The sequence below is a fragment of the Amphiprion ocellaris genome, chromosome 5 (genome assembly GCF_022539595.1).
Source record: "Amphiprion ocellaris isolate individual 3 ecotype Okinawa chromosome 5, ASM2253959v1, whole genome shotgun sequence".
Taxonomy (NCBI): domain Eukaryota; kingdom Metazoa; phylum Chordata; class Actinopteri; family Pomacentridae; genus Amphiprion; species Amphiprion ocellaris.
The window spans coordinates 29,477,635-29,498,640 of NC_072770.1; the positions used below are offsets into that span (position 1 = coordinate 29,477,635).

Below are 21,006 nucleotides of genomic sequence, written 5' to 3' on the forward strand. Positions count from 1 at the left end.
TGAACATGTGTTCATTGTGTCTTTAGAATAATTGGTTTTGTGTGTTGTTCGCTTAGCATGACAATAAAACAAACAGAAGAATCAGTAAAGTGGAAAATAGGCAAAACATTTAAGTAAAGCACACATTCAAAAATCAGATGTACACATTGCATTTTTTCCGGTATTTTGTAATCAGTGCATTTTATATAAGTGAATCAGATTCGCCTGCAAACCAGTGTTTTCTTTACATTTAAAAATAAAGTTGTATTGTAAAATGACAGCACACACAATGCATAGACAAGGAAGTTTTATTTTGTTTCCTGCAATTGTATCTCTGTGGGTACAAATCGTATTTTCTTAGATCTTGTTCAATAACCCATGATGCATTGCATCCATACATTTGTAGCTCAAAACTGCTTTTACAAAAAAGGATATACAATATATATTTATATATATATATATAATATACATGTGTTTCTTTATGCATTTAGATGTGTTTGTAATGGGTAATATAAGCTTTAAAAAAAAAAAAAAAAGAAAAAACACAGCCAAGTGGAAACAAATCCCAGGAAAGGTTGAACAGAAGGTCATTACCAAACATATAATAGCCAGGCTGTCAAAGTCATCAACATTGGCTATCTTACAGTTAACATGAAGCCCTTCAAACACAGTTTGCATATTTTCCACAATTACAGTCATGTAAATCCAGAGTGATTGCCTTCATTTACTGTTCTATGGACTTGTTTGTATCGGTGTTAAATTGAGGGAAACTAGGTTCATATGCAACTAAATATATTTATATTTAACTAAGGTGAATCTGTAGATGGACTGGTAGATGTTTAAAGCTAATTCACAAAACTCAATACGTTGTGACATACTTTGATTCAATAATGGCACATCATGATTAGTATCAGGGTAATTTTAGCTAGTCGTCAGAGGAAAAATGTTTTGTCACTATATTAAATCACTTTGAGAATCACGGCCGTCATTCATCTGAGTCATACGTTTAAAAGATGAAGACCTGTCTGAATCTACAATAAAACTTTCCCATTTCCCTGTATGGCTTTTTACTCAGGAGGACAGATGTAGAGTTGCACGCTGGCAGACAGGTGATGTTTCCAGCACCATCACTTTTTTTTTTTTTTTTCATGTTTTGCACTGTGGCTGATATGTGTTTGTTTTTTTTCTCTCTACTTGTGTCTGGGTATCAGCTATGCGTGAATGAGATTCTACAACAGCAAAAAAAAAAAAACAATGAGGAAAAAACATCTTAAAACGTAGTACAGGAGAAATGTCACTCAGGTAGAGACTTGACCATCATAGTCAATGCAAATGATAAGTCCACTGTGCTGTGTTGTATTTTGTCCACAACATTACTTCTGGTGTTACTCACTTCACATTATATAGCTCAAAATTACAGGTATTACATCATTTTTCAATACAACAGAGTAATAATAATCATGTGTTTATACTAATTGATCATCATTCATGTAAACATATTTAACCAGGTCATGCAAACAGTAGACCAAAACTTCTTCCACTAGAGGTGCACAGCACAGAGCAGGCGGAGCGCCCAGACTGAGATCCCTCTGACTCAGAGACTGACAGCTGGCAGCTGTTTAGACACTTGTCAGAAACAGAACAGGAAGGATGAGCGCGACATGGATATGATTGTTTTCTTCCCACTTGCAGCGGATTCCCAATAAAAACTGCACCTTCAAAGCAGCTCTCCGAACATGATGGGAGCCCGCTGACGGGAGGTGAGAATCCTGCGATTCTACAGACTTTTGGGGATCTCAGTTTGAGCCTCTGATAACAGAACAGCCATAAAAACAAACAAAAGAGTCTCCTTTTGATATTCATACATTTCAACATTTTCCCCAACAGAAGCATGCAGACACTTCAGGTCAGAACCACCCTTCACAAACCCAGTCTGAGCCAGAATATAGAGTCCATAACCCCCACAATCACCTTTCAAGTAGCTCCTTTTCAAAAAAGGCTTGAACAAAAGGAGGAAATACTTAGAAAAACACAGAAACACTTACTGATGACAATATAGGGATAAAAGGTGATCAAACAGAAATAACTGCGCAGGTGGAGCTGGCGGTGAAGACAGACACACCTTGAGATTAACGAGATTCAGCTAAACAGCTATTTGATCGGTGACTGGAATGAGTCACATGGATGTGTAAAGAGCATAAAGACATGCAGGAGTAGCTTTCAGAACAAGTTATTTCCCTTTTCTTTTTGCCCTGTCTGGCCAGATTTTTTGGAGAAAGCTGCCACTCATGTAAAGTGAGTTGGCCAGATAGATGTGGGCACGCAGAAATTGTGATCAGAGGTAGATGTGACAGATAATGTGAGAACAAAAAGGATGGAGGAGACTGCCATCAGGCCACTGCCTCACCTCTGATTTAAGCTCCAGGAGCTTAGACCCTTCCTGAACCACTTCTTGTAATGCACACCCTGCCAAATGGCCACACTCATATCGCTGCACAAAAACCAACTGCATGTTCCACTGTGAAGGATAATCATACAGTTAGACCCTTTAAAAGAAAGACTTTCCATCTATGTGAGGTGACCTTGCATACCATTCTGCAACAATGTGTGTATCTTTTATTCATGATGCGTTTTTTTTTCTTTTTTTTCTGGACAAAGACTTACAGTGTGTTTCGCCCACACTGTAACAGTGACCTGCTGGCTGTGGATGTACTGGCGGACACTGCCTGATATCTACTCTGCATTCCTGGCCAGACTGGGCGGACAGGCTCTGGGCGCTCCAGGGATACAATGTCACCATGACAACAGGAGGTTGTGCTCAGATGCGACTGGCTGGCCTGCAGCAGTAGGTGCAGCTTCTCAGGCTGTCCCGATCCGTGCTGCCCTCGTTGCTCCCGCGACGACCGTCCTCATAGTGTGACACTGGATGTTGGAGCAGAGCAGCGAATGAAAAGAAGTTAAAGGTGAATTCATGTATCTTTCAGCTGGTGTCGTGCTCCTATAATGGTGGCAGCAAAACCACATGGGCCAGGGCAAGCACTGCAAACTTTACAGTTTCAGAGATATGATTTTAAATGTTTCTCTCATTGTAAACAAAAAAACACAAAGAGAATCTATCCATTCCTTTATAGAGTAACCATATCGTGGATCAAACTGGGTTCTAACCTGATGGTCAGTGGGTTTTTTCTATGTAGGGTTTCCATGTTCTCCCTGCATCATTGTGGGTTTTTTCTGGGTTTTCCAAAGTCCAAAGACATGCATAGTAGTTTTATTGGGGACTCTAAACTGTGTGAGCATGTGTGGATGTCTCTGTTTGTGTTGGCTCTGTGAAATGACTTGTCCAATTGTGCCCTGTGTCTTGCCTCATCCTCTACAGAGTGAAGCAAATATAACTAATGGCTGGATGGATGTAAATTAGCCTGACACACAATCACAAATAACTCCCTCCTTTCTCTAAGTGCTGTCTGTAGCTTAAACTAAGCTCTGGCGACACACTGCCTGAGGCAGATCCTCCCCCTCAATGATTCCCATCCTCGCAGGTCGAGAAGTTTCCTGACATGTACAAATTAATCTTCATCAACAAATTTTCAATGTGAACTGACGCTGCTGAACTGTGGTACCTTTAAACGGTGGAGTTAATCTCACTAGCGACTGAGAACACTGCTGTCAGCTCGGCTGTGGTTCACAGTGTGTTACTTTCTTGTTAAAAGCACATTGAAAGACTGTGAAAGATGCAGGAGAGAAAAAAAATCACGATGTTTTGACTTTTCACTAAATTATAGGCTGCCGAGCGATTGACTTTATTTACAGTTCATGTATGGGCTAGTTTAGTAGTGAAATAAGCAGATCAACTTGAAGAGACTGAACATAATACTGGAGTGAAAACTGTCTGAATCAGCACTGAACGTCACGCTTCCTGACATACATACTAGAGCGCATTGGAGCAGTTCTGCAGCTGCTTAGCTTAGGACAAAGCTCTGATGCAAACCCCTCAGTAAAACTGAGCAAAAATGATTTGTGGTGTTCATATATTCTAGCAGGTCAAAGTCTGTTTCCTTTATAATGGTGTTTTCCTCCTTATTTAGCATAGTGCTCTGCAACAGGGCTGGGGATAAAACATCTTCCATTATATAGGATAGGTATATAGATGTGAAAGACTTCCAGATTTGCAAATTATGAGGGTTCACCTCTCTGGATAGCTCAGGGTGGTTGTGTGACTAAAGGCTTGACTGAAAGAGGGATAAAATGCTGTATATTTACACTGCAGCACTATGTTAATTAAATTTGAGTGGATTTATATATTTATTTATATAGTAATACATTTGTTATGTTTTTTTAGCACACAAGTCAGATGTATCAGAGCTTTTAGATAAATTCAGTGTTCCCAGTTATAATTACAACATGGCTGCAGAAAAATGTCAAATACAGTAACTTTGACTTTAAGTTAATCTCCTTTCACACATCCATACGCCTTTGATGTCTCATACTACCTTCCATCATTAAAATTTGAATCCCATGTAAATAAGTCATGTCATGTTTCACATTGTATTTGCTATTCACAGCTAAACTTACAGCTCTCCTCCTCTCCATTCCCCAAATCGTCGTCCTCCTCCTCCTCTTCCTCTGGGAGCAGATGTCCATGGCAGGGACTGGTGGGAGTAATCTGACTGGGTCCCTCGAGACTGGTGCCCAGCTGCAGCTTCCTCATGTGGCGCACCACCGCTGTGGCATTAAATGCTTGCTGTATGGAGGGAAGCAAGAAAAAAAACAGTAAGAACCTTCTTTGTTTGACAGCTAGTGAGAGAGAAAATACAGTGAAGGCATACAAAATGTGCTCCAACTCCTGCCAATCCTCATTCTGCTTTTTCAGCAGGTTGCTCTGTGATTCAGCCAAGGCACTGACCTTCCATTTACTTTTGGCAAAGTTCTTCTTGATTTGTGCGCTGACAGATTCATGGATATTCTTGTCCAGAGCTGTGTCGCCACATATCCTGCAAGTCACCAAGGACAAGAACATTCACAGGCATTTGAGGCACGTATCTGGGGCTTCTGTTTTGTAATTGATTGGCTCCATTATTAGCCAAACATTAGTTCATGAATGAATTAGTCAGCCTGCAGAACATTAATCTGCAAGTGTTTTAATTATCACCAAATTGTTTCTGTCATTTGCTGAGAAAAAAGCCAAACATTAGTCCAAGTTTCTCAAATGTGTTTGTCACATATGTTATCTTTGATAAATCTTTAAGTTTTGCACTGCTGGTCAGCTGAAACAAGCAATGGATGTTTCTTTGGGCTCATTAATTAATAATTAAAACACTTTGCAGCCCAAGTAGCAGCTACACATTTAATTGATTGTTTGGTCTATAAATTGCAAAAAAAAAAGAGTCAAGAAAATGGTCAGTTTACTTTCATAATCCAAATCCCAAGTTGGCATCTTGATATTATTTAGCACTGTTGAGCAAACCATGCTTCAACAAAACCTCACATCTGACAAACAGAACCAGTGAATATTTGGAAATCTTCAAAAGCTTCGTCGCTATTATTACTATTGAAATGAATGAATACACATGACAGATACACAGACTGAGTATTTCCTACCATGGATGCTGGAGGGCTAGCTCACATGTGTATCTCTTCAAAGGATCTTTTTCCATCAGGTGACAAATGAAGTCTTTGGCTGCCAACATAATGTAAGTTCATGTTATAACAATCCACTTTCATGTGCTATTCTTTCTATCTATCTATCTATCTATCTATCTATCTATCTATCTATCTATCTATCTATCTATATATCTATATATCTATATATCTATATATCTATATATCTATCTATCTATTATTTTTGCATGTATAGATATTTTAGCAGTACCTGAATCTGAGATGTCATCCCAGTATGGAGAGTCAAATTCATATTCTGCTTTCAGAATCTGCTCAAATAACTTGGCGTCATTTTCATCGTAAAACGGAGGATATCCACATAACCTGAAGGAGCGAGATTGGAACACATTTAATGCTTGAAAATGATCACCCATCATTCTTTCAGAAGTGAATGAGATCGGACTTACAGAATATAAGAAATAACTCCTATGGACCAACAATCCACTGCTTTACTGTACGGCTTCTGAGCAAGTACCTCAGGAGCTGTGAAAGCACCCAGCACACGTTCATGAAGTGGGAAAAAATCACGACACACAAAAGCAGTGAGGGCAAATTCAAGTAATCTTGACCTTTTCGTAATACCATGTGATATGACAGGTCACGTTAAACAGGTAGAGAGCTCTTGTGAAACACTTGCAATTGACTCAGTAGTGGATGAAAGAGCCTCTCACAACGCGGTGAATAAAGAGGGGATATCAGCTGAAACAGTAAGTGCTGAGCTCACATGAAAGAGAAGGGGGAAGGTGAGGAGAATCGGGCTGACCAGGGAAATAAATGCCTCACCCACATATCCTGGAGTACCGCAGGCTGTGGACATGACGCTGCCCGCTCCCTCGATCTTTGACAGGCCAAAGTCACTGATCATAATCTTGGAGTCTTCATCCATGCTGTAATACAGCAAATTCTCTGGCTGCAAAGACAAGGAGGAGGATCAAAGAGGAGGGTTTGAAAATGGAAAAAAATGGCCCACTGCAAGCCAAATAGAGCTGTTATGTTCCTGCCTTCTCCGGATTCAGATACCTTCAAATCTCTGTGGACGATGCCCATGTCGTGGAGATATTTGACTGCATCCAAGATCTGGTGGATGAGCTGGCTGGCGTCTCGCTCTGTGTAGAAACCTTTCTCCACAATTCTGTCAAACAGCTCACCTCCAGATACCCTGCAGGGTAAAAATCATGAACAACAGCTGAATATTCCTCTACCTTTACTATCAATACTCGTGGCCATTTGTGTCGAATTTGGGCTGCAACAAAAGATGTTTTAATTGAAAAATCTAGCAACAATTCTTTGGATTAATCAGTTAATTATTAGGTTAGTGAAATGCCTTCTGGGGGACCAGCCTTCACAAACCTGCAGCAATATCTGTGGAAACCAATTTTTATTATCTCGATTAAGAAGCTACCAATTGTATGCTGACTTTTAGTAAATTGTGCAAAATCATGCAAGACTCGTTAATCATTTAGTGGAGTTTGTCATGGAGTCTTGATATGAAGCTGCTTGAAGGAAAATAAGGGAAAAGTGTAAATTAATTGACCATCACAAGTTGCCAGGTCCCTTGCAAGCTTATATCTTGTTATGTCAGATCAACATCCCAAACCTTCAAAATAGCAAAACCACATAAACTTTTATATCCATACATGCAGGGAAAAGCAGCAAATAGCTACATTTGAGAAGCTGGAAACAAAATATATGTCAATTAACAGAATCAAATAAAATATTTCAGTGTTATTTCACAGTACAGTGTGTGAGAATTGCACACTTTCTATTATATAATTGGCTCTTGTGTAACAAAAGAGGGAAAACTCACAGTTGCATGACAAGATATAGGTGGGATGTACTTTCAAAGATGTCCTCCAGCGACACAATGTTGGGATGTTTGATTCTGCAGACGATAAATGAACAGAAATTATTATAAATCTACTGCATTTTGAAATGAACACTTCTCCAATGCTTACTGTTAATTGGTCACCAGATGGCATTCTTGCTGCGTAATTCACATTTAGAGAAGTTCTGTTCTGTCTTTACTATGGAGAGCACAGCAGTAAACTAAGATTAAACCTATGTTTTAACATAAAAAATACATAATGACAAAACCTCCCAGCTCTGCTTTAGATGGACTCCCTCCTGTTGTGAGTAACATGTGTCTGCAGCTGGGAAAGCTATCAAAGAACAGCTTGCAGGATTTAACAATATGACTGAAACAAATGTTAGTCTCGCTCACCCAAATTTCTTTATTTGGATGGTTTATTGTTATGAACCAGCCGACAGACGGTTGAGCATCTCTCTTGGCTCACGAGTCAAGTTGAGAGCATATGAACCATCACTAACACAACAGCAGCTGAGGAGAGCTAATGAGACTTTCAGCAGAATGAGAGAATCCCTCTCTCTTCTCTCTCATTATTTTTTTTCTTTAAACTTCCTTGATTCCTCTCGTGGCTCTCTTATTTAATTGTGACTTTAAATATTTAGCCAAACTCTTTCTCCTCTCATTCTCCCGCATCATTCCCCTTATATCAAACCCTACCTCCCCCCCTCTCTCCACTTCTCCACCCTCTATGTCTCTTTCTCTTTCTTCAGTACACTGCTGCGGGGAACTCCACACCATCTCCGCCTCTGTGTGCTGTTGCCCTGGCAACAGGGACACTAAAAATAGGCCTATCTTCTTTACTCCTGACATTTCCGGTGCACAATCCTACTGTTTCTACTGACACCATGCATTTAGTCGCCCATTCACTTGACCCCTTGCATATATATTCTGCATCTGTGCATGCATTGTTGGAAGAGTCAGCGAGTCCTCCTGCTGGGCGTGAAGATAGCAGCATCGAGCAGCGAGTGAACTTCAGGGACCTCACCTGTGTAGTACTGCGATCTCATTTTCAATGTTGTTCTCTTTGCCTTCCAAAGCTTTCTTGGGGATGCACTTGATGGCTACCAGCCTCTGAGTCCTCTTCTCCTCTGCTAGAACCACCTCGGAGAACGCGCCCCTAAAACAAACATGTTAGACAATAAATGAAACATATGTGGGAGTGTGGTGTTAAATGGAGTGGAAACCAAAATTAGGAGTCATTCCTCTTAATCTATAGGCCACAATGGAATGAAAGGGCAACAAAGAAGAGTAAATTTAGTGTATTTTAGAGCTTTTCCTGTTAATATTTTTGTATGAATATCATTTCAGTGCAAAGGTATGCTCCTGGTTGACTTCCACACTAATTAGGTCCAGTCCACTCGTGATATTTTCATCATCTTCTAAAAGCTGCTTCTCTGCGACCCCGCATCCTCTAATGTTCTGCATCCAGCCATCAGGGTTTGTGTTTTGTGTGGCGTAGGTGCATGCGTGTGTGCGTGAGTGGTGTTTAGATGAATAATTCAAAATGGTGACATTACCGAGAGGTTTTTGGAGGGCTCAGAAAACACTCGGGAGGTGAAGCAACAGCCACATAGAGACATTTATAGGAATGGAAGCTGCTTTAAAAAAAAAAAAAACTATTTTTAATCCATTCAATAATAGATAGAGTAAATGTAGTGTAGCTGTATCCGAGGGAGACTAGACTGCATTATAGATTATGGTCTGGTGATGATGAGAGGGAGAATAGTGTGTATTTACACAGTCTCCCCACAGGCGCGTGGGAGGGAGCTCAGGAGGAGGCCTGAATGCACGAACATTGTTAGCAACCACAGGATCCTTTCCATGTGTGTGAAACAGCACTGTCACTCAGAACACAACTGACGTTCAAGTTTGAGAAAATATCACCCGGAGCTCCAGCACTCCGAGTGTGAGTATCTTAATGGGGATAACTTTACTTCACTTTGCAACCTCAGATATAAGGATACAGACTTGAAAATGCGGTTACTAATGGCAACCATGTGATAAGGAGGCAAACATGTCTCACTTTGGATTTATTCTGCTTTTAATGTTTATTTCCAGTTGACTACAGAGCTGAGGAGTTATTGTGCGTCCTGCCTGTCTCTCAGTACACCTCCTCTCAATGTGTTTTTTTCCCCCCCTCCTCATCATCTTTCCATAATAAATGCTCAGTGTGAATCTGTGGTAATCCTTGAGATGGCTTTGTACCGTGGCCATCTTGTGCTCAACGAACCAGTGCAGTAGAAACGTTTGCATAGTGAAGCTGATGCACAAGAGAAGAGACAAATCTCACACATCTCCAGTTTCATTTTTAAAACCTCCCTAAAATAATCTCAAGAGCGAAATTACATAAAGCTCCAATTCTCATCGATTCATAAAAGCATTTTAATGTGTTTAAGTCTGCAGCTTTTATAGCCAGAGTTTAATGGGAGGGACTGAAGTGCTAAACCTCACATATCTGTCAGTTAAAACTGTTTAGTCCTATTGGGTGTCAATGGGATGAGACAGAGACAGATGGGAAGCACCCTTGATATGTGATTTTATTGTGGAAATATGAGCAATATCTCATCACTGTTAACAACATATCTGCCGGAAATGTTCTTATTTTAGGAGAAGGCTTTACATAGAAGCTTTAAAAAAAACAAAAAAATTTAAAACAACAAAATAATCAGATTCACCTGTGATAACAGAAGAATATCATTTTAAAGCTAAACTAGCAATCACTACCAGCACTACCAGTCTGTTGACTCATCTTCTAGTCATTCCAACACTTTTGTTCAGACCTAAATATCTCAGCAACTATTGCTAATTAAATTTTGTACCAACATTTTTATTTTCCAGAAGATGAGGCCTATTTTGTTATCCTCCAACATGAACTAGTGTGACCAAAATGTGGACCTTTTTTTGTTTTTTCTTAAAATGTTGTGACAGTTGTTGGATAAATCGCAACAGATGTTGGTGCAAAAATGTATTACTGTCAAGTGCCACAATCAAGTTGAAACAACCAAAAAATAAACCAGAAAATCAGCCTCCGCTTTGTTTTTAGAGAAAAATGATAGCAAATGTCAGCACTGCAACATGGTGAACATGGCATATATTATATAACTGCATGTTGCTTATGAGCATGTTCACATGCTGATGTTAGCATTTAGCTCACACTACTGCCTCCAGCATAGAGAGTTAAATCACAATAGACATATAATAGCAATGGGGAAAACAAAATGACAGCGTTAGCTACCACATCTGTATTTTTTGTAATTTTATCTTTATCACAACCGCTTGAGTTAAACCTTTGACACCAGAATGACAGTTCAATCCAAATGTTTTCCTCAATCATTAGAGTAAAAGATGTCACTTAGATGTGTGGCCTGCTTATACTACAGTAAGTATTAGATTTTGACTGACGCCTTTCTTTATAGAAGAAACAAATATGCCTAAACATTAACATAATTTTAGCTATAAGTGTGAATATGTGGCTGCATGAGCTGAACTGATCATTGCACTAAATATCTGTGAGTGACAGAGTGAGTGAGAGCAAATGAGAGAGCCAGAAAAGGACGTTCATGGATGTATGTACTCACACACACACACACACACACACACACACACACACACACACACACACACACACACACACACACACTTTGCTACTGTTGCCATGAGACACACTGTAATTAACCATCCAGTTGCTCATTTCTCCTTGGAGACATAGTAGGGGTGGGCTCTCAACGGGTTTTGGAGAGGAACACAGAGAGGAAGGCTCTGTAGCTGTTGCTCTGAACTAATGAGATTTTATGAAGAGCTAATGTGGACATCTGACCACTGGACAACAGTAAAATACAGGAAAAAGAAAGGTGTTTTCTGCTGTCAAGCCTTTTTCGATTGAAAACACATCCTCTCTGTTCTACCAGCAACCAGACCACATAAATCTGTTTAATGCCAATTAAATAATCCTGGCACACACGTTGACTTGCTGTTAGGAAATGTTAATAAATAAGTTTCACATGAGTCACTGGTCTCAAGACTCATAGCTGATGCATCTGTCAGCTCGGCTGTTTCTCTGTATATGAATAAGACTGTCACAGCACATTTTTGATCTTTGGACATTTGGACATTTTTGCAAAGAGACAAAACTTTGAGAAGATAGACAGATAGGCAGATAGACAGACAGACAGACAGACAGACAGACAGACAGACAGATAGACAGACAGATAGACAGATAGATAGATAGACAGACAGACAGACAGACAGACAGATAGATAGACAGATAGACAGATAGATAGATAGACAGACAGACAGACAGACAGATAGATAGACAGATAGACAGATAGACAGATAGACAGATAGATAGATAGATAGATAGATAGATAGATAGATAGATAGATAGATAGATAGATAGATAGATAGATAGATAGATAGATTTGCTTTTTCCTTGACAATCATGCATCTGTACCAGAGTGATGATGCTTGCCCCAAAGCCAGTAGCACAGCATGAACACATGCATGACAGCATGGGTCTCTCTGACAGACACACACACGCACACACACGCAACTTGGTGAAGACATGCACTGTAATCCCAGCTGTCTATATGGACAAATATTGATTCACACATTCTCATATCGCTAACAGTGTCTCACGCTGTTTTCACAATGATCAGTGTGCTATTGCTATTTGCCCTCAAGGCTTCTTTTGACAATTTCTGATTATGATTTTGAGCGTGATGTGTTCCTAGTTAACTACATTAAGAGGTGTTGATACAGATATTTGTAAATTAACTATTAAGTCGGTTTCCTACATTCTTCTTGGCTGCTGTAGCTTCCATCATTAAAACATAACAGATGTCTTCATGAAGCGCCTCCTTGGACCTGTTGCAAAGTGCCACAAGCATCCATCAGTCTATCGATCTCACCTGATACAAGCACTCCCTGCAAGCACAACATGCCTCCAAGTCCAAAAAAAAACATTCCTATTTTAGCCTAATCCATTTTGCGTGTGCGTAAGTGTGTATGTTTCAGAAAGAGAGACAGTGGATCTGTGTGGACAAACAGTGTAATCCCATTCAAAACAATCTCCAGATCTATTTCTGTGATGCAAAAATAGCTTCATACATTCACATCAGAGAGGCTTGGGACTGGACGATTCACTAACAAATGTATAACTGTATGTCCTCCATCTACTCTGGTAAAGTCATGTGTAGGTCAAACCTCTTAACTCCTCTGCTCCACTACAAACAAGCCAACCAGCATGAGGGCTTTCTAACAGTGTTCAGTGCTGCATAATAGACATGATGTTTATGCTGCAAATCATTATCTACCTGGACTGCACTGAAGAGCTCTTAAAACTGACTGATCCCATATTTTACACCTTTGTATCTTTGTCAAGTTAAGGTTCATTTTCTAGCTGTCATCTCATTTAGAGTCCAATATTTCCCCATCTATCATGCATGGCAAATATTCTTCTTTAAATTAAATTGAATCTCAATAAAACAACATTGTAACATTGGGTCAAATACTATTGGTTGGGCTGTTTTAGGCTCATTGTTTTGGGTTGGCTGATCGTACACTCATTGCTTTATTCTTCCACAACCCACGCTGTATCATGTATTCATGATAGACAGATCCAACAGAAGAACCGAGCATCAGGAATAAACTTTCAAAGTATTCTGCCATGGAAGATTACAACACTTTTTACTGCTGTATTGTGGTCTAAAACGTATTCGTTAACTGAGCTCCATGCTCTTATTTTCTTTCAAGCTGCCAGCTCATGAGGATATCTCTGTCTGCAGGACTCATAAAATGAAGGAACGGTCATGCACAAGATTATTCCTCATAACGTGAAGTCAAGCAGCAACATCCTAATTCATACATGAACACATTAAACCAAGTAATTTCATTGGACATTTAATCAAACTGTAAAAGGAAGACATCCAAGATGTCAGTGTCCATGAAAGATGGAGATGTTAGAGAAGCCAACACACTTAGTAATTATGCTGATGACAGCCCAGAAGAACTGCAGCAATGGCTGAGATGCTACACTCTCTGCTCCCATCGTCAGCCTTTAAAAATACACTCTGGGCGACTACGGCCTCGAAACACAAAACCTGAGTAAGCCAGACTCTGTGTTACACCTTTGTTTGGGGCTAAAACAACAGAGATATGACTCCACAACAACTCTGGAGACTCCACATTAGTCACTTGATCTTTGCGCAACGTGACCATGACCTCAAAATATAATCCAGCAAAGGTCTGTCCACTAAGCTCCTGAATGCAAATGTAACAAACACAGAATGAAAGTACATTAAAAGCAGAGCATTCAGGACATTTTGGTAAATATCATTTCACCTTTTTCATTGTGAAGGGAGTCGCAATGCTGCTCAAGCATCAACAAATTTTGACTTGAACATTTTTTTAGAGGTGACAGGTATAGTTTAGTGAGAAAACTCATATGAGATGTCTAAGTATGGTACAGTATAGCTACAGCCAGGCAAATAAAGAAAACACAATGTTCTTACTCCTGAGCTTTGTTTAAACACAATTCATTGCTTTGTACCTCCTAGAGACAAAAAAAATTATTGCTTTAATCATCTGGTGACACTTCAGTTTTTGTATGGATTCAAAAAGAGATAAACTAGGTTAATTATCAGCTGGACTTTGCTGCTTCTGGACTACAGATCGATTGACATCAGTTGGCCGCTAATAGCCTATCTGGAATACAACGTATTTGCATATATGTTGCATACATGTCGTGTATATGTATGCAATGTGTTTTACAGAACATAATGCAGAAAGATGCTTAAGGTACTTTAGAAATTGTGTCAACAGATAGATTGAGTCTGACCAGTGTGTCACAGTACTCTCAGCACTGTCTGCAGCACATGTAGCAGAGTACATATCACAGCGGAATACACAATGGTGCGTAGTATAGTGGTGTCTTCACAGAAAGTTAATAAATCCATATCTGACTGTTTTTTCACTCCCTAAAATTCTGTATGAGCATCAGCACCAAAAATCCAGCTTTGATCGAGTTCTACTTCGTTATCTACCTTTTAATCTGACTGAAAATAAAAGTGGCATATTTTCAAAAGCACAATGTCCACAATGAAACACAACTATTCGCTTTTTGTCTTTCCTTTCAGCCATTATGTTCACATTTCCAATCTGTAATACCATCACTGCTTTCTGTAAAGTGATATCAAAGCTGTATACTTAGTTTCGTTGCTTTCATCCCAGATAAATCACATTGTTAAAGGAGAAAAATGTTAATGAGAATCACAAATAAAAGTGGAAAACTGTCTCCAAAGCAAGACAGACATAACAAAAGCAGAGTGGGGGGGCTTTTTTCATCTGCTAACCCTACCATGAGGACAGTGTGTCCTCAAGTGGACTCCAAACAGAGGTAGAACTGTGAGGATTAGCCGGATCTGAATATAATATTTCAACATAAATCAATTAACTTCACACACTGAAGTCCTGGATAAAGCTCCTCTGTAATCTTTTCTCCGAGCATAAGGAGCTTTCCGTCAACACATTAATTCTGCCCTCTGCCAGGTCCAGCTATAGTGACAGGAGGGAAAGAATATTACTACAGATTTGTCTACTCTTTTTTTTTTCATGAAATAAGGGAACATACTATTCTGGCAAGTCACTCACCGAGTCCTTGTTATATAACTTTTAATATCATACTTTAAATTACAATCGCTGTTTTAAGTTCCCATAAAGTCTTAGTGGAATCACAGCAGGAGTTATCAACATTCAGCAGCTGTCATGAGCTCTCAAATGCACAGTTTGCCAGTCAGAGTGCATTGCATACAGCACTGCACAGCTCTATTTGCTGTCCTCTTGCAGGATTGGAGATAACCAGACAGTCTCATCTATCTGCCCACTGCTATTTCACTTTTTTGGACATGGACCAGAGTTGTGCAGTCATTAATATCTGATTCTGTGCTGGCTCTCTGGGGAAGCAGGTGTGATTCCAGGAAGAAAGAAAACAACCACACTACATATGGCACACTCGTGTTATCACAGGTGGACGAGTGCTAGGTCACTTGTACTCGATTTGGGGGTGGAGAGGTGCCCCCTGACCATCTGGGCTCAATCCTGTCCCCCTGGAGAGTGCAGTCACAGGTCTGCATGAGTCCAGCCCTCATCATTAGTGGCTGCCAGACAACCTTTACCCTGCTGGTTGGAGATTCATTTAGCAGTTTATTGCAAAATGAAGACTTACCAAATCAAGACTGAAAATGTATTTCCCATTCCTGACTCTGTAGCGATAACAACATGTAATCAGGGTGAATGTTAGGGCAGCAGGAAATATAATGCTCCAACAGATTTTACATGGGTGGATTGAACTCGAGTTCTGACAGTTTTTCAGGCAAATTGCAGCCAGTATTTGCAGCCAAACTTTTCTCTTATTTACCCAAGTTGGGAGCTCACACAGCTGTCTTTTACTGTATATCTGCTGTGTGATTCATCACATGATCAAATAAAGGCGTAGCTGATTCCCACAGGCACGTGTGGAGAGGATGAAGAGAGAGAGGTCATATTCAGGATGTCATGCTGTGATAAATATATATAGAACTGGTGGGTGATAAAACAAAGTACTGAATTTAGTTATATAGTTTTAGGAAACATGAAATGTGTCATCTTAAAACTTTCATACACAAGAGAAGCATGCATCAGGAGCATTGTAAGCATCACAACAAACAAGCTAGATCCACAAAGGCTGGTTTAGATCAGCGTTTGGTGCTTTACAAGAGATAAATGAAATAGAAAGAGAGAGGAAACGGCTTATAGGAATCGGCCTTTGGATGTTTTTGCCATTTTGTTTTGATCACAATAATTCATTTGAGTTTTTAAAAGTGTAACATCTTCACAAACATTGGATTGTCCTAGAAAACAGGAATTAATTTACTTACTGCCACATTTCCAGAAGCATTGCCCTTTCTTAGCTCTGGTCAGCAGTAAATAGAGCTGTAAGAAAGTCATCAAATCCAAAACTAGCTTCATATAATGCTTTTATTTTCATATATGCAATTGACTGACACTAATTTTGACTACTTTAATCATATAATTGAAGTTAAACTTTACTGAAAAGTTGATTTGATGGGAGTGCTGTGAGTAGTGCAAACAGTTGAGTCAGCATCCAACAGTGGGCAAGAACATGACAAGTGTGAGTCAAATTCTGCAGCCCTGACAGCACGGATAGATGGATGAAAAGGGTCTCTGTTTCTTCAGCTCTGTAAGTTGTGTAAGTACTTTGTTATCTGCCAGCAGCCTTAAATTCCAGCACACACTGCAGACTACAGATGTCAGTTTCACTACGTGGTCTCAAGCTCTAGAAACTTGACAGTAGTTGTGTGTCTGTTGTCTTTGAAGTAATTTTATCAAAACCTACTGTAGTAGATGAAAATATGTGAAAATCTTTAACAGTAAATTACAGAAATGCACACATATATTGAGGAGGCTGGTGGGGATGTTTGCACAATATGAGGCTGTTAATTTATTTGAAGTTGGCTGTGTTGAAGTTAAGAAGCGCTAAATTTTGCGAGAAGATGCACAAAGAAGCCTGTTTATTTTGGTATCTAGTTGTTTCAGATTCCCTTATTAAAGGTTTCCAGCCACCCACTGCTGAGCCTTCAGCAGAACCAGTGCAAAAGAGATAAATGACGCAACAATTTTTTTTTTTTTTTTTAAATCAAGAGCATTACATCTTTTCTGAAAGACGTCCCCATAACTCAATCAACCCAATGAAACACAGTGAAAGTGATTTATTCAGAGGGTCATCCAGTTGGTCATCCAGCCTTCCTCTGACAACAGAACTAAACTGTCGGTGCTACTTACGTTCCCAGCACTTCTTTGAAGTCATAATGTTCTTTGATGTCCGATGTCTTCTTTTTCCATCCATTTCCATCCTCTCCAAGAGGCATCATACAACGCTGATCGGATTCACCACACTACAGCTTCAGGAGGGGGGAGACAGAACAAATTCAAAGTGTGCACAATTAAGTTTCAACCAACCCCATGTGCAACCAAATAGATAAATCTTCAATTATACGGATCATGCTACATTTAACTGATGATGAATTCACTGATTTGAATAGCAACTTTTAATGTCTTCAGACAATATAAACCCCTTAAAGACATAAAGCTTTGGTGTAGCACAGCAAGTTTTTAACCTCTTCCTCTATTACAATCACCATTCCAACACAGAGTGGAGATGTAATATGCAGAAATAAAGGTATTATGTTACAATCTATGCACTCTTGCAATGTTTATTAACAGCATTTAAACTTCAGAAAGTAGTCTGCCATTGCATTTATTTCATACATTACAGTTTCTGATTTTCCTCATTAACTACTTTTGCTTTTGCTTGCATTTTTGAGAAGCTGCATTGCACTGAACGACAAGAGAACAAGTGTGTTTCTATTCATGTGCACGACGACCACAAATGAAAGTAAAAGAAACCTCTGTCATACTGCACGCCTTTTACTTTTTTTTTTTTTGCAACATTTATTCTAGTATTATAGAATAGATTAGATTAGAGCTAAAGTGCTTAGAGCTGGGTCCAATGTAGAGGATGTTAAAGAGGCAGAAGCATCAACGTGAAACAGATCAAGACCAAAATAAACTTGTACACTAACAAGACTTCTGAGCTCTCACCAAATACCACAGTGCACAAAAACTACAGGCCTCTTTCCTTGCAACAATAAATAGCAACCAATAACAGCTTTAAAGTAGGGCAAACAGTGCAGCAAGAAAAAGGAGACCATATACCGTCGCAAAAACAAACGCATGGTCATTGGAGGCAGATACCAGCTGGGGGACCTGTGCTATATTTAACAACTGAAGCTTCAAACAATTAGGCTGCTATGAGGGAGAGAGAAAGAGGGAGAAAAATCTGCAAATACTACAAAGTGGGAACTGTCTTCCACTGCTCTGCACTGAGGCTGCAGGGCGTGAATGACAAGCAAGCAGGGAGTTTGAATGGAAATGAAGAAACGAAACAAAATAAAGCTTTTGCCGGTGCAACATGCGTGTAAGAGTGAAATGCTTTCCGTGGTGGTGTTCGTGCAAGTGCAGGCGAAGAGGCGGTGTGGGTGTGCGAGCCACACTGCAGCGCTCAAGGGTACGGCAGTCAAATGAAGGCAGGCGGGCATCGTCCCCGGTTGGAGGCTGCGGACATGCGACATGGAAGCGCACCGAGGGCACCTGGTTTAACAGTATAAAGACAACTACACGGCTGATGGAGCGCGTCAAAGATCGTATGAGTGAAATAGAAACGTACCTAAATGGCGATCTGTAGCTGTGATGCGCTCTCCTTTCCTCTGGGAGTGATGTGGTTGCTGTGCTCTTGTGCGCAGCGCTCGGTCCGCTCAGACTTTCTCCTGACGTCAAGAAAACCAGACGTCTGTGGACGTAGTGCAGCACAAAATCACTCACTGTTCTCTGAACAACGTGATCTGCGATTCACCTTATGATAGTCCAGCAGCCACCGTCTGTTGCATGTGAAGGAGCTTCTTTTTTTTTTTTTTTTTTTTTTTTAATTTTTGGACATCTGCTTGTTATTTTTCTGAAAGAGCTTCTTGCAATATGGAGAGGGCACACAGCAGAATGTGCAGGTTATGCAGACAAGATTTTAAGGCTTCCCCCCCTCCTCTCTTCCAAAACAGGAATCACTGTGAATAATTTATCAAAAAAAGCAGCCCTGCAGAGACACGAACAGCCTGCACCCTCTCAAAGTCTTTTCAGACTGACAACATGCCCCAGAATGAAAGAGGATTAGTGTTTTTAACGTCGATAGAATGTAAACTTATAGGGAATTAAAGCTCTCTTTCCTCCACTAATCTTAAGGCAACGCCCTGCTTTCTTTCTCTCACTGCTCCAAATAGTCACCACACTGAAGGGAGGCTTCCTGAAGCCCACCTGGGCCCTGGATGTCAGGGGACCACAGGAGGTGCAGGGTGGGGCCTGAACAGTCAAGTTAAAGGGTGTGGACAGACAAATAGCACCAAGATCTGAAAATATCAGAACAAAAGCCCAAACCATATCTCTGATAGACTTTAAAGGTTGAACAATCCACTCAAATGCATTTGCTTTTATTAGGATTACTGTGCCATTTTTGTTTTAGTATATTGAAAGGTGTTCCTCTTCTTTTGCCAACTATTTGCTGTTATTTTGCAGATTTTCCTAGTTTTCTTAAATATAATTAATAGCTAGTGAAATCACAGGGAAATATATGAATTCACACATTAACTGTTAACAAAAACAGGCCAAAACTATAAATAATGTTAACCTCAAAAATCTGTATGTTTACAAATGGTAATTTGTTCCTTTACAAGGTCTGACTGTAAAATGACCCTATTTTTAAAAGCGTATTAAAATCAGCAAAAATATAGTTATTTTCACGGATGTTGAAAAATAAAAGACTGAAAAGGTTTATTTTACAGGTTTTCACTGTTAAATGACACATTCTGATAAAATCACTGCAAAAAGTATTCATTTACATATTGACTGTAAAGAAAAATACATAAATATGCCCACATAAAAAAGTCACAATTTGTCATTGTAAAATTGCAGTTTTATAGTATTTTAATCCACCGAAAATATGTATTTTATAAATAATTACCAGAATTTTTGTTTAACAAAAGTATTATTTTGAACATTTCAGTATTTCACCATCTTTTCTGGCCATCCTTGCAGCCAGATTTCCAGCAAGTTTGGGTTTTTTTTTTTTTCAAATTTTTCCCCCTTTTTTTACTGCTTTTACTGCTTTTACTGAGAGGTGTGACTATTTCGATCATTTGCCGCTGGGTTACGCACACTGTCGCTGTACGTATATATGCTGGTGTTCACTATTGGTCTATGAGAACGTATGTGGGGGATTAGCTCAAATGGTAGAGCGCTCGCTTAGCATGCGAGAGGTAGCGGGATCGATGCCCGCATCCTCCAATATAAATTTTCAAACCGACTTGTCAATACACAGTAGATCAGTCCCCTTCAACCCGTACGTACGTACAATCTTCAAGTGCACATTAAATATAATATACCAAACTTACTTCGTCCTTTTCCATCTTTGGGAAGTCGTGCAGTCAAAAACTTCAGCTACTTGTAATACAGACATACAGCCCATTGGTCCAAAGCTGAGAAGGTTCTGATGCCTACAGGTTAGGCTAAAAGCTTATTCATACAGTTAGGCTAACTGGAAATCACAAGTTTACTCAATTCTGTTTCAGTGATCACAGGTTTTCTAACTTATGTGTCAGTGATTGCAGGTGTATTCATTTTTGTTTCTCTAAGTTTCTACGTTTAGGTCTGTGTTTTAATATGGTATTTTTGAAGCATTTGTGTTTGGTTATAATATTTAGATAATTTGCCACAGGGTTACACTCACTGTTGCTGTACTGTACATGTATATGCTGGTGTTTTATTATCGCGGCACTGACAGAATACAACGTACATACCGAAAATGGGGGATTAGCTCAAATGGTAGAGCGCTCGCTTAGCAT

General features: G+C 39.6%; 1 protein-coding gene and 1 non-coding gene across 2 annotated transcripts; one reads left to right on the forward strand and one right to left on the reverse strand.

Annotated features, from left to right (window-relative positions):
* Positions 1–506: 506 nt before the first annotated feature.
* camk1a (calcium/calmodulin-dependent protein kinase Ia) lies at positions 507–19,141 on the reverse strand. The gene is made up of 12 exons (XM_023280283.3): positions 18,786–19,141; positions 17,342–17,460; positions 8,490–8,621; positions 7,445–7,519; positions 6,658–6,796; positions 6,421–6,547; positions 6,045–6,120; positions 5,849–5,961; positions 5,578–5,656; positions 4,883–4,970; positions 4,552–4,720; positions 507–2,901 (listed from the first exon to the last, which is right to left on the reverse strand). Exons 2-12 carry the CDS (start codon positions 17,428–17,430, stop codon positions 2,798–2,800), a joined length of 1,191 nt encoding a protein of 396 aa, XP_023136051.1. The 5' UTR covers positions 17,431–17,460; positions 18,786–19,141; the 3' UTR covers positions 507–2,797.
* A 1,235-nt stretch (positions 19,142–20,376) lies between these two features.
* On the forward strand, positions 20,377–20,449 carry trnaa-agc (transfer RNA alanine (anticodon AGC)). The gene has a single exon. It is a non-coding gene; the product is annotated as a tRNA-Ala (tRNA).
* Positions 20,450–21,006: the final 557 nt, after the last annotated feature.